This window comes from Branchiostoma belcheri, unplaced genomic scaffold, assembly GCF_001625305.1.
Source record: "Branchiostoma belcheri isolate BF01 breed outbred unplaced genomic scaffold, Haploidv18h27 scaffold49, whole genome shotgun sequence".
Lineage (NCBI taxonomy): Eukaryota > Metazoa > Chordata > Leptocardii > Amphioxiformes > Branchiostomatidae > Branchiostoma > Branchiostoma belcheri.
The window spans coordinates 541,299-555,857 of record NW_017804120.1 but is presented as its reverse complement, the minus strand read 5'-3'; the positions used below and the strand labels follow the sequence as shown (position 1 = coordinate 555,857).

General features: G+C 40.6%; 2 protein-coding genes across 2 annotated transcripts; one reads left to right on the top strand and one right to left on the bottom strand.

Moving 5' to 3' along the window:
* Positions 1 to 4,451, bottom strand: LOC109479524 (SOSS complex subunit B2-like). The gene is made up of 6 exons (XM_019781504.1): positions 4,052 to 4,451; positions 2,668 to 2,806; positions 2,185 to 2,256; positions 1,666 to 1,735; positions 547 to 655; positions 1 to 382 (listed from the first exon to the last, which is right to left on the bottom strand). The coding sequence occupies exons 1-6, from the start codon at positions 4,134 to 4,136 to the stop codon at positions 192 to 194; spliced, it is 666 nt and encodes a 221-aa protein (XP_019637063.1). The 5' UTR covers positions 4,137 to 4,451; the 3' UTR covers positions 1 to 191.
* A 440-nt stretch (positions 4,452 to 4,891) lies between these two features.
* Positions 4,892 to 8,089, top strand: LOC109479441 (gamma-glutamyltransferase 7-like). The gene is made up of 3 exons (XM_019781406.1): positions 4,892 to 5,080; positions 6,875 to 7,095; positions 7,934 to 8,089. Exons 1-3 carry the CDS (start codon positions 4,960 to 4,962, stop codon positions 8,087 to 8,089), a joined length of 498 nt encoding a protein of 165 aa, XP_019636965.1. The 5' UTR covers positions 4,892 to 4,959.
* The last annotated feature ends 6,470 nt before the right edge of the window (positions 8,090 to 14,559 follow it).

The following is a 14,559-nucleotide window of genomic DNA, read 5'->3' as shown; positions in this document are numbered from 1 at the left end:
AGATGAAACTGTTTAGTTCTGATATTATACAGACAGTTATAGGTTAGACTGTGCAGTTATGATAAATGTTTAATACTCCGTTTGTGAAAATATACCTAACAGTGACTTTACAACATCAAATCCATTAAAAGTTCCGCAATGGACCAACGCCTTGTGAGTTTCACGTGATTTCGTAACCTAGCTATGCGCCGCTATCTTCGCGCGCCACGTCTTGGATCTCTACCGTTCCCGTGATGCGAAACGTTACCGCCATTGTTCGAGGGACGCGATCCGTTGCCCGGTGGACCAGGATATCGTTGTCCGTAGCCTCCCATTCCCGGTCCGGGCATTCGCGATCCGTTGGAATATCCGCCCGCTGGCTGCGAGTTACCGTTTCCTGGTACTTTGGAAGAAAAATAATTAGATCAACAATAAGTAAAATCGAAACTTCGAGGACAACAGTTACTAAATATGTAGCACTACCTATTAAATGCACAAATGCTTATTGGCAATCAGAATTACCCAGTCCAAAATTGTTTTTAAACTAATTGAGAGGCTTTTAATTACCTGGATATCCTGATTGGTTGAAGTTTGGTGCAGAGCCACTGTTTCCTGGCCCTTGATTGGCTGGTGGTCCTGGAAGCTGATTGGCTAGATTTCCCCCTCCCTGTTCTCCCTGAAAAAAATTGTCATATGCAAAACAGTTGATGTTGTTGGGTTGTTAGTCAATTAAGAACTGTGGGTAATTGGTACGTCGATGAAGGTTAGACATCCAGGTAATACGATATGCCAAAAAACAGTTACTCAAGCAACTGGATATGATTTTGAAAACGTCAGCCCCGAGGACAGACAACACTTAAGCTCCTGTCCTGTATAACAGGAGCTTTCAGACTAATTTGCATCATCTTGTCTTGACTTGTCTGACTTTTGTTCCTTTTTCGACTTCCAAAAAGTTGTCTTCACTTTATTTGCATATCAATCAACAGGTTGTGTATATAAACCTGCTTTCCCCTCTGGTCTCTCAGTCACTGACGAAAGCTAGTGGATACTAGCTGAAACGTCTGACGTTTTCAAAATCATATCCAGTTGCTTGAGTAACTGTTTTTTGGCATGTGGGTAATTGCATTCAATGACATTGTAGCTCGAGTTAGATTTTTGAACTACTTTACAAGTGCCGTTGTCCCTGGCATAAATTGCACTGCGAATTTTTTTGTCTCAGACCTAGTGATGCATACCTAAACCCAATTTTAGATTCAGGTCCGGATTCAAGTCCAGAGTTCAGTTCCGGACTTGTACGTCCAGACCTAAACCCATGGCATATACAAAATTGCATGTTGGCAACCTTGCAATGTCTTGGTGAAACTTTCACAGGCCACATAACATGGAGGCCGGTACTAGTACTTGACGATGCCCGATGGCAATGTTTTCTTCATTTTGCACCAAAGATTTTACAATCTACGGAAGGTTTTAGGTGGTTTGGAAAGAAAAGGGGTATGTGAAATGGTCTTTTATGGTAATAAGTCGGGACTCGGCTCTTGACTTTTATTTTTTATTTTGGACTTGAACCTAAGCAGTCTTACAAGTCCAGTGAACCGGTATGCAGCGCTACAGTAGACCTGTACCTAAATTTATTTACTGGTATGTACCTGTAGCTAAGTATACGCAGCACTAGTTATTGACACTAACCTTATTTTGCTGCATGTATTCTGGGTTTGGGTCACTCATGTTTGGAGCCTCTGAAAATACCATACAGAACCTGGAAGGTGTGGAGTACAAAATACTGTCATTTATTTGTCCACTTAAAGAAATGTTACAATCTTTTGCAAAACATATATGCATATAACGGTTACTAGTACATGTGCCTTGGTCTAGTCCAACAAACCACTGTTTTCCTCCTACAAAAGCAAACAACTAAAAGGCCAACATTTGCTTCGGAGCAAATGTAATATTTCACTCCATCTCTCTCCCCCAAAAAATAGAACCACTAAATTCCAGGTCATTTGGCCCAAAAATGAAGGAGTTGAATCAATTTAAAGAAATGGCAGGAGAAGAAGGAGGAGGAGGAGGAGAAGAAGAAACATTAGGAAAAACAATATTTATAAAAAATGATGAAATAATGATTCTAATTTCATTATAGTATATGTAACATAATATTAGAATGATAATTGACACAACTTGTAAATAAGTTCAAACTTTTTGACTTACTCTCCAATTTTTCTGAGATCCCCAACTCTGCCGGTATACAGGGTAAGACAACCTTTCCACACAGAGGCATATCTGCAAAAAAAAATGTTATAAGCAATAAATGATAATTATTATATACTAAAAGTTATTTAACGTTATATATCATGATCTGGAACTATGTACTTTTACATGCATTATTCAGAAAATATGACAGTTTGTAAATTTTGCTACTTCTTCTGTGAACCATAATTACAGTCTAACAGTTTGTATAACTTTTCTCATGAATGTGATTGGTTGAACCAAGTCATGTGACAGTATAACTTTTCTCTTGAATGTGATTGGTTGTACAAAGTCATGTGACATAGTATAACTTTTCTCTTGAATGTGATTGGTTGAACAATCATGTGACATAGTATAACTTTTCTCTTGAATGTGATTGGTTAAAAAAAGTCATGTGCCTTATATTCTTGAATGTGATTGGTTGGACGAAGTCATGTGACCTACCCTTTGCTGAGCTTGATGATGTCACCAGACTGAAGCAACTCGCCGACTTCGTCCCAGACGGAAATGTTGATGGAGCCGGTTTTGTCCGCGACTTTACACGAGCGAACCTCGTGTCCATCTTTCGTTTGGGTTGGGCGACCTAGAAAGTAGAAAATTGAATTTGCAAACTAGAGAAGTAACATTTGCAAAGCAAATGCATAATGTTTACCTTCGGACATGGTCTGCTCTGTTAATTCTTACTCAAACACATTCACATACATGTACTACTGGTACTAGTATATGGTGATAGGAGCAGAGCAGACCATGAAATTGCAACATTATGTAACCCAACACCAGTCACCATGGTGACAGACGTCAACAAATCATGCCATTGGTCAGGTCAGAGGTTACTGTTTGGAACAGAAGAGGAAGAAACTGAGTAAAAAGAATATGTTTTCCTTTGGTAAACATAAATAAGCCAATGTTATTTCAATCTCCAAGCAGATGTTAGGGTGGCAGTAAATATTTTGGAAGTGCAGCAGTCTCGATTTTATTTAATTCCAAAATGGTATTTTCTTTTTTACTTAACCTTTTATGCAAATCACCACATAAAGCAATCATATTTTACGAGGACATCCTACAAGAATGATAGAAGGTCCATGGATTTTACAAATTTCAACATTTTTTTTAAAACCCAAGCATCACATATTCATCTGTAATATTCTTACCAGAACTAGTAACTAATTGAACTAACTGATTTCAGCTCATTTCTATGTTATCATATTACCCTGATATAATATATTATACAAACCATTATTCCCTCAAATAAAACGTAACTACCATATAAATCGAGCAAATCGGTAGTCCTCGCACCCCCATTCCATTGGTGGTATCGTCTACATTCTTTGCATGACCTCAGAGAACTACGCTGTTCTATCTAATATTCCCACCCCTCACAAATCGTTGACATTACACGTTTTCTTACTTGCCGATTAAAAATGAACCATACAATTTGTACACAACATACAATTTTTTTGTAAAATGAAAGACGAACTATATCAAAAATTCTCCACAAAAGGCTTATTAACACAAGAATCACTCACCGGCATACAACAAAAATGATACAAGACTGATACATGGAACAGCCAAAAGATGGCGACTTGCCTTTGGCACATGCCATCTACCTTAAGGGGAGAGACCTGGCCATTTGTTAGGGGGAAATCTTTCTCAGACCCTTGTTCATAAATCTTTTAGTATACCTATCTTAGACACTTATTTTTAACACACTTAAGATAGTTTACAGTGCCTTGGAAATAAAATTTGAAAATCTCCAAACAGATTAAAATTATTTTCACCCCTATCATGGACGGGTCCTATTTCCTGGGCCTCCTGGAAAAATACCCACCTATGTCTAGGACGATAAATATCGCGTTCAGGTTCTTTAGTCCCGGCTTGATGTCTTTTATATAATAGAAGGTTTCAGTAGACATCTTTATCTATCATACATAAGGCTAATTTCACCCCAGTATTAGATTTACATTGTAGAAAAGGCGTGTAAAATGAAGCCTCCCTGGCGAAATTCTTTCGGGTTTCGGCCAAAAGTTTGCTCTAAATCTCGATATCCCTTTACCCCCTTAGTCGTGAAACCTTCCTAGAATGTGGAAGAGGACGTGGGCTGTGCAGTTATCGGGTGAAAACGGAGAAGTTTTGTTCCCGCGGTTTGCACAACTCAGTTCCTTTCCCAAAATCTTTGTCCTGCGTGACAAGGAATGAATTGCTGATTCATCTACTGCGCACGTGTACTGCGCAGACGTTTGTGACTAACAGCGCCACCTAGTGACCTTGAAGAATAACAAGTTTATGATGAATTTCAATATAATAATCATTTTTATGGGTGGAAAGACATAGAGACAAGAACTTTCTTGGCATAGGTAATAAAAATTGAGCATTTGGTGATAATTCAGCTGATTCCATAACAGGAATGGGGCCTACAATCATTTTCTTTTTTGATTAAAAAAGCTGTGAATTTGACGAGATATATCAAATTCGTGTGTCATAAATAAACAAATGAAGCAAATCGTTAACTTTTTCATGATGAAATGTGTGCATTACAAACATTTTTTGTATGCAAAATCAGTCTAAAAACCTGCGCTTTACATTTAGACCGCTAGAGGCGCTTTTGAGCCGTCCAACTGGTAAGGTCTCGCGTGAGGTGGCGAGATCTAACGTGTTAAATTACAAATTGTTTTTACTGCCAGGCCGTGGTGTCTGCTGTAAAATTCTGCAGTTTAGCTGGACCAAAACGTCTTAAAGATGTCGGAAAAGGACGGGGATCTTGGCAGACCGACGGAGGACGGGCTGCCCTCGCCCATAGACTATCCAGCAGCCGAGGGGACCGCAGAAATGGTCGCTACTCCGGAGGCAGATGCCGCAGGTAGGACGCCCCCTCCCACTTTTGCAGTGTACACAGTGAAGACCTTAAATAATTTACAGCAGTGACTAAGAAGTATAATCATGTTATTTGTTATATACTCTCATCTGCCGAATAAACATACCCCCCGGAATAAACGTACCCCCTGGACAAATCTTCAAAATCAAAATTATAAACATACCCCCGGAATAAACGTACCCCCCGGAAAATTACCAAAATTGACGGGTAACCTGTGTCTCTTGTACTAAAATGCGCCCTTACTGATATGCACAAATCTTTAACTGTTATTTGCAATTAGGAATTTAAATAGACAAAAAAAAGAGCATTTAATATTTCGTATTTTGATAAGCACCACCCATAACAATAGAACTGATTGCGGTGATTGCAAAAACCGGCTAGAAAATGACAAGTTTCTCGCTACAATACGCGTTTATAAACGTCTTCACGTCGATGATTTGTCAATTTTTTTCACACGAAGTTGAAAAAAATTACTGGTTTTTAAAAAATTAATAAACGTACTGTGCAAAATAAGAACGTACTGGGTGGATGTTCGGGCCCAAAAAAATAAACGTACCCGTATGTTTATTCGGCAGATGAGAGTATTCTTTTCACGGGCCTATATAGTGCTACATGTCTGAAAATATATAGGACATCCATGCTAATTGACCTAGAAGATTTGATAGGTTTTTAAATACATGTATTTTGAATCGTAGAATGCCGTATACAAACAAAGAAAGCAGTGATGACCCCATACCTTTAACTAGACTACGTAACTTGTGACCTTCCAGCCCTATAGACAAAATTAGTGCTCAGCTTTACAATTTGTGAATAAACATTAAATACATGTAGGTGTGGGTTGTAACAAATATTAGCAAACCACAAACACACACACACTGACAGATATGCTGACAGACATCACAGACAGACAAATACATACAGTGTCACACATGTATATGTCACAGACTCACAGTAGAGATGCAAATCCAGTAGAGTTGGCAACTAGAGATTCCAATTGGCATCTCTACTAGTAGAGTTGCCAACTGTACTAGTAGAGATGGGAATCCTAGTATTTATACTACTGAGTTCCAATCTCTACTAGTAGAGTTGGGAACTCTACTAGTAGAGATGGGAATTCCAGTCTCTACTAGTAGTAGAGATGGGAATTCTGGTGTTTTTACTCCAATATCTACTAGGAGTGTTCCAGATTCTCTTACCAGACATTGGAATTCTAATCTTTTATAGGACAAATGGGAATTCTTTGAGTTAGACCAGGATATTCTCCAATTCTAGCAAGGAACAATTTTTTTTAAATAGACTGAACACCTTAAGTTTCAAATTTATCATATTATAAGGTAAGCCTACATTCACAATTACTATAAATTTAGTTAATTAAATTGCTTCATATTTCAGATATCAAATTGTGCTTCTATCAAATTATACACATTTCAACCATTAGCACAGCCAACAGGACAGGATGATTTCTTGCAGTAGAGAATCTTCTTGGAGCCGATTTCGTGAAACTTGAAGTTCTTGGTAGCCCAGAACTTGAAGAACTTGAAGAACTTGAACACACCGACAAGCAAACTGAAAACTCCATTGGGAAAAATGCATGACTTCTACACATACACACAGTAGCATGAACCCCTAGCCTGATTTCTTTAGTCTGCAAAATTGCTGGTTGCTTAATTTCTCTTCTGCAATATTGACAATGTCTCTGCAAAATGTAGCCTGCAGATGGGTATTTCTAACATTGTTATAGTTAATCTAAAGATTTGTTTGTTTGTTTGTTTATCACAGATTCAGAAAACCTGATCACAGGTCCGCGTATGCTGAGCCTGATGTCCACGTCCAGTACTCCTGACAATGAGCAGGCACCGCTGAAGAACTACACAGGACAGGACCCCCCCTTCACCTGCAGCCCCAGTCAGGGACTTACCATTATCATCACGGGGTGGGTCAGCATGGCTGTCGTCATCACAGTCGCTCTCATCATACAGATATATGTCGGACCTCCTCAGGTAAGAGATTCTTGGTGTAGTAATATAGATTTGTTTTTGGCGATACCCCAGGGGTGGAGGCATTTTTCAGTATTAAAGTCCCAGTCAGGGACTTACCATTATCATCACGGGGTGGGTCAGCATGGCTGTCGTCATCACGGTCGCTCTCATCATACAGATATATGTGGGACCTCCACAGGTCAGTCATTGTTCTACTGCAACTTCTACATGTATTTTCTTTATAACTGGTATAACACACCAGCATTGCAGGCTTGTCACACCTTTAACCTAAAATGCATATCTAGCAGTGTAATCATTGTTTAAAACTATATAACAAGCGAAGATATCCCTACAACTATGGTGGACATACCAACTACTAAGTACCTAATACCAGCCCAGAAAAGAACAAGAAATAGCCATGCCTTCAACTACCAGAGTTATCAGCCAAGGATTGAGGTGTTCAAGAATTCATTCTTTCCTAGAACTATTGCAGAGTGGAACTCACTGTCACCAAGTACAGTAGGGGCATTATCATTAGATAGCTTTAAACAATGTTTAGAGTAAGATGTTGAAGGGTTAGGTGTAACAGGTCGTTCAGTGTAATGTAGCCAGCTGCCGCCGCGCCGCATGCCTGTGAAGCTGGTGTGTTATGCTGAAGGGTAACCTCAGATACAGATACAGAAGTACTATACCTGGTGGCAAGGATTTCCACAATAGTTCTAAGAAAAACACTCTTGATGCTTAGGTATAAAATTTACGTTTTCGTAGAGTGAAATATCCTGCAGTTGCTCACAACTGCTTCCAACAAACCTCTTTTATTTGCACCTTTGTTGATTTGTTTATTGTTTGTTTGTTATAGGTTGTCCCCCATGGCGCGGTGGTGTCAGACGCAGCGCTCTGTTCCGACATCGGGACAGACGTACTGAAGAACAAGGGTTCTGCCGTGGATGCCGCCATCGCGACTGTTCTGTGTCATGGGGTCGTCAATCCACAAGTCTCAGGGATTGGAGGGTAGGTCCTTTCATTTGAAATGTGTCCAGAGGGAGCTAAGCTAGGTCACGGGAATAGGAGAGTTTCCCGTGCGGGAACTGTGCCACGGAGGGGGAGAAATTCCCGCTTACGGGAATCTCTCCACCTAGCAGTACCGAGTCCCGTACGGGAACTTCACCACTCAGGGCTACCACGGAGGTGGAGAATTTCCCACTTACGGGAATCTCTCCACCTAGAAAGACTAAGTCCCGTACGGGAACTTCACCACTCAGGGCTGACCGTGCGCGCGTGTGTTTTGGGGCCGATATACGGACGGGAATGTCACCATATTACACGAACGGGAATTAGCTCCATTTTAGTCGACATTTCGCGTACGGGAAATTCACCAGCAGTGACAAATAATGTCCGTCCGCGGACGCCGTACGGGAACTTCACGGCCGACGTACGGGAACTTCACCACATTACACAAACGGGAATTGGACCATTTAGTTGTACTACAGGTGCAACCAATTTTCGATTGAACCGCCTGGAATCAAAACAACGCCCCTAGCCTGGTTTGAAGCAAAATTCTAAAAACGTCGAGTGATCGACGTAATCACGAGTGCGTCTTCTATGGACATCTTTGTGCTGTAATAATAGTCTTGAAACTCGGTAGAACACACACACACACACATAAAAAGCCTGTTATACTACGGTACAAAAAAAAATGTCCGAAGAAGACAATTACGAGTAAGTGCTGTGCTGTGCATGGACAGTGCTATTGATAGCGTAGTTGATAACGGCCGGTTGATAACGACAACCGGATCCTCGACAACGAACACAAAATGTTCGTCCTCAAATTAAAACATAATGATGTGTGTCAACCTCACGCTATATAAATGACTTAGCGAGCGGCTTAGACTTTACGGCTATTCCCGTATTCTTATACATGCTAGTACTCAGGACGCTAGTACTAGAACCGGGGTAGAAAAATATGGCGGACATAAACAAAACGACGCTATCCCGTCATGCATTATAATGACGCTAGAGTGTTACGGTTGTAGCAAAATAAAAACCATGTTCGGTATTTTAGATTCAATGCCTGCGAATGTGTTGTGGGTACGTTGCCATTTGCTCATATTTTCCTTGAAATATATACATTTCAAGCAAGCTGAGGCTAGGGGTTTCTTAATCATACCGTTTGCGTTTCGAGTTTTGCTAGTCTTGGTACGCGTACTTTGTTGCGTACTTTGTTCTGTAGCGCTGATTTCCTTTTGCCAGGACGTTATAGCCTCGTTGGAATAACAATTTTTTTTTTGGTACCGATAAAAGACCGTAAGTTTAGTCTTGCTGATATCCGGCTCCTGAACAGTAAACACAAATCATGCATCCTCACAACGTGCCCAGGCCAACCTGTTTACAATGCAATGATGTATCAACAGTTATTTTCATACTTGTCCGGCCGGGACGCTGTAAAGATGGCGACCATAAGCAAAATGACGCTATCCCGTCATGCGTTATAGTATATCAGCTTGGCGCGAGACCCGAGTGTTACAGTAGTAGTCTATACGACTTTGGTGATTTATATAACGAAATCAGACAGCTTTAATTTCTACATGTATTCCAGATTTAGGTAGTGTAAGGCAAAAGCTTGTCATCCTTGTTTTTATTTTCAGATTCAAATCGTCAGGATCAAGGTTAAGACCGTGTTGGGTAACAGCGTTCGCCGAATAATTTTTTAAAATCTGTTTTTCATTTACGTTGGTTTCTAGTTATAACGTTTGCTTTTTTCAGTTTTGTTTCACTTTTGACTTATCTGTGTCGTTGATTTNAGCTAAGCTAGGTCACGGGAATAGGAGAGTTTCCCGTGCGGGAACTGTGCCACGTAGGGGGTGAAATTCCCGCTTACGGGAATCTCTCCACCTAGCAGTGCCGAGTCCCGTACGGGAACTTCACCACTCAGGGCTGCCACGGAGGTGGAGAATTTCCCACTTACGGGAATCTCTCCACCTAGAAAGACTAAGTCCCGTACGGGAACTTCACCACTCAGGGCTGACCGTGCGCGCGCGTTTTGGGGCCGATATACGGACGGGAATGTCACCATATTACACGAACGGGAATTGGACCATTTTAGTCGACATTTCGCGTACGGGAAATTCACCAGCAGTGACAAATAATGTCCGTCCGCGGACGCCGTACGGGAACATCACGGCCGATATACAGACGGGAACTTCACCACATTACACAAACGGGAATTGGACCATTTAGTTGTACTACAGGTGCAACCAATTTTCGATTGAACCGCCTGGAATCAAAACAACGCCCCTAGCCTGGTTTGAAGCAAAGTTCTAAAAACGTCGAGTGATCGACGTAATCACGAGTGCGTCTTCTCTGGACATCTTTGTGCTGTAATAATAGTCTTGAAACTCGGTAGAACACACACACACATAAAAAGCCTGTTATACTACGGTACAACAACAAAAAATGTCCGAAGAAGACAATTACGAGTAAATGCTGTGCTGTACATGGACAGTGCTGCTGATAGCGTAGTTGATAACGGCCGGTTGATAACGACAACCGGCTCCTCGACAACGAACACAAAATGTTCGTCCTCAAATTAAAACATAATGATGTGTGTCAACCTCACGCTATATAAATGACTTAGCGAGCGGCTTAGACTTTACGGCTATTCCCCTATTCTCATACATGCTAGTACTCAGGACGCTAGTACTAGTACCGGGGTAGAAAAATATGGCGGACATTAACAAAACGACGCTATCCCGTCATGCATTATAATGACGCTAGAGTGTTACGGTTGTAGCAAAAATAAAAACCATGTTCGGTATTTCAGATTCAATGCCTGCGAATGTGTTGTGGGTACGTTGCCATTTACTCATATTTTCCTTGAAATATATACATTTCAAGCAAGCTGAGGCTAGGGGTTTCTTAATCATACCGTTTGCGTTTCGAGTTTTGTTAGTCTTCGTACGCGTACTTTGTTGCGTACTTTGTTCTGTAGCGCTGATTTCCTTTTGCCAGGACGTTATAGCCTCGTTGGAATAACGATTTTTTTTGGTACCGATAAAAGACCGTAAGTTTAGTCTTGCTGATATCCGGCGCCTGAACAGTAAACACAAATCATGCATCCTCACAACGTGCCCAGGCCCAACCTGTTTACAATGCAATGATGTATCAACAGTTATTTTCATACTTGTCCGGCCGGGACGCTGAAAAGATGGCGATCATAAACAAAATGACGCTATCCCGTCATGCATTATAGTATATCAGCTTGGCGCGAGACCCGAGTGTTACAGTAGTAGTCTATACGACTTTGGTGATTTATATAACGAAATCAGACAGCTTTAATTTCTATTTCAGATTTAGGTAGTGTAAGGCAAAAGCTTAGCTTGTCATTCTTGTTTTCATTTTCAGATTCAAATCGTCAGGATCAAGGTTAAGACCGTGTTGGGTAACACCGTTCGCCGAAAAATTTTTTAAAATCTGTTTTTCATTTACGTTGGTTTCTAGTTATAACGTTTGCTTTTTTCAGTTTTGTTCCACTTTTGACTTATCTGTGTCGTTGATTTCCTTTTTGCTACAACGTTCATGTTCCTCATCAGTTTACTAACATCCGATTTTAAAAGTAACAGTTACCAACTAACAGTCCATCAAAACTTTCAGACAAGTTAGGTTCAATCTAAGATAAAATTACTGAGTATGTTACTCTAAGTGATTACACATGATACTATATATCCGTGTTCGGTAGTTATTTTTTTTTTCAATTTTGATGAATTTTACAGACTTACGAGCCGAAAGATTTGCGGCGGTGGGGACGCCAGGTTTCCCCGCCAATTTCACAACACCGGATGCAGTGTCAAGTTGGATATTATAGCGATTTCTTCGTGGCTTCAACAAATGCTTAATAGAACCTGCATAATCACATATATGTATTTATGTTTTAAAATGGTTGCAGTCGTAGATACTAGTAGTGATGTTATATGTTGTTGTTATACGGGAACAAACATGGCCGCAGTTGAACTTCTATTGTTCTGCCGAAACAACTGATGCTATACCGCCATGCATTGCGAACCATATTCAAGGCTGTTGGACCGGATTTACAGTTTCTATACGATTTCTTGAGCCGTCGGACACCCTAAGGTAAGGCCGGAGTGCTACAATTCCGCTAAGAGAAGTATGGCGAAAATCTCATATCGATGAACAAAGATTTCCAGTCGTCTTCCCATAGAATTTTGGGCATATTGTTAGTTGCCTCTTCAAAATTTATGGGGTAGACACTGTAGTATTTAAAATGTAAATTTTGACCCTGAAAATATAGTTTTACACTTTTTCAACGGAGTTGCTTTTTTTAACCCTTATTTAATCTTGAAAAAGTACAGTATGTAACAGTACACCTCTTCGGCCTGAGCCGCTTTTCAAGAGTTCAAGGGGAGGTGGGTCAGGCCGGGGTCTAATGCTTCGGTTCAGTTAGAATAATCAGTCAGAAATACAATATAAATGCATACAATACAAGTTCATACAAAATTCAAACATTATTTCGATTCATATCTTATTGCTATCAGTATCGACATCCAAGTTTCATTTCACAAATTAAAGTCATTCTAAGTGACTCGACGCAGTCGGTTTTTAAAAGCTGCAACTGATGTGGGGTCCTTCCAGCCCAGTCGATTCCGTACTTCAGCCGACTGCGTTCTGTGCGGGGCTCCCGGCAGCAGCTTCTCAGCTCTGTTCTGCATCCGTTGCAGTTTTTGTAGATCTTGCTCTGGTGCAGTGTCCCTAACAGTGCTTGCGTAGTTTACGTTATATATGGTCAAAAAATACTGCTGTACAAGGTGATGTCATTTCAAGTTAGTTTGGAAACAGATACATCGCTAAAAGGATGAGAAACAAACAAAACCGAATATGATCACTCATGAGTTCTACGAATGAATAAAAGTCTTGCAGTAGAAATTGCAAAATTGAACGTCCTTTGCACTTCTAGGCTTTGTTTATAATCTGGCACCCAAAAACAGAACGCGCTACAGACATTCGCGCGGACAAATCTTAAGCTTACAATCTTTATCTAGTCTTTTCACAATGTAAATTTTGGACCCGGAAAATATTATTTTTACACTTTTTCAACGAACAGAGTCAAATGCCTTTTTGAAATCGACAAAACATGAGTAATGGCGTTTGTTTTTGGAGAGGTATATGCTTAGCAGGGAATCCATAATAAATACATGTACTAGTAAGTCGTCGTTTGTGCCAAATCGATTTCTAAATCCGGTATGATTAGGGGAGACAAGTTTGTGCTCGTCCAGAAAAGTTGTTAGACGTGTGTTTAGTATTGACATAGATAATTTGCCACAACTTGTAACTGATATCCCCCTACAATTACCGGGGTCATCTTTTATCCCGCCTTATAATAGCCTGGGAGCACCACACGGGAGTACTGTTGCCGATTCTGCGGCAGAGCCTGCAGGGCCAGAATCGGCTGTACCAGCCATGAGAGGCGCTGCCCGGCCAGACCCGCAGAGAGTGACTGAAGCTGTAGACCGTCTGATAAGACGACAAGGGCCGAAGATAATAGCCTGGGTACCATCGCTACGCTAGAAAAAGCGGAGCAAAATCCGGATTGAACCAAGGCTAGCTGTATAATAGGAAATGTAGATGTTTCCATCACACATGCGAGTCATTATGTCACCAAAAATGACGTTAGTTGTTAACGTTACATCGTGTATATGAAGGAACAAGTCAGCTAGTGAACCAATATTATTGTTCCGAACTACTAACGAGTGTTCCAACACGAAAGGAAGCCGTCAACAACATGCAACAGCAAAAGCATGATACAACACAAACGGATGGCATCTCACTGGTTTTATGTTAGTAGTAACATTAGATGTAAGATCGTGCCAGACTTGGTTGTGTTAGTAACGGCAACAATAACGCGCAGGCAACAGGTTGGAATAAAGATCCAACCGATAGTCTCTTGTGACAGGCCTGGTCTCGTAGCGGTACCTGAAAAAAACATAACGCTGACATGAATTCTACGGCGCACCGTGCCACGGACATAGTGACTTACTCAAGTTACTGTGCAATAATGTGCAATTGTATTGTTAGCTGTGGATTGTATAGTAATTTTAATTATGTAAATGTTAATACATTGCAGTGGTTTTAATCTACGTATTTGTAAAATGCCAACGGAATTCGATTCAGTCGTGTTTGAAGGAATTCAGCACGCTGCAAAGTTGATTTTAAACAAAGATTTGATTTTTTGTCTTCTTCACGTTTCCTGAAACGCAGAGCATGGCGGTATAGCTTGGATTAATATACGCCATTGTTCCTATCGATGAGCAGTATTTTGGAGATAGAAAGGATTTAAATCCAAATCCCAGGAAAAGGACGTCTCTCTCGAATATACAGAACACCTCTGCCGCCGCAAATATGTCACAGTGGAAGCAAAGAGCTACCTCCTCGGTGAAAGTATGCAAAACTCGTCAAAATTAAAAAAAAAATACA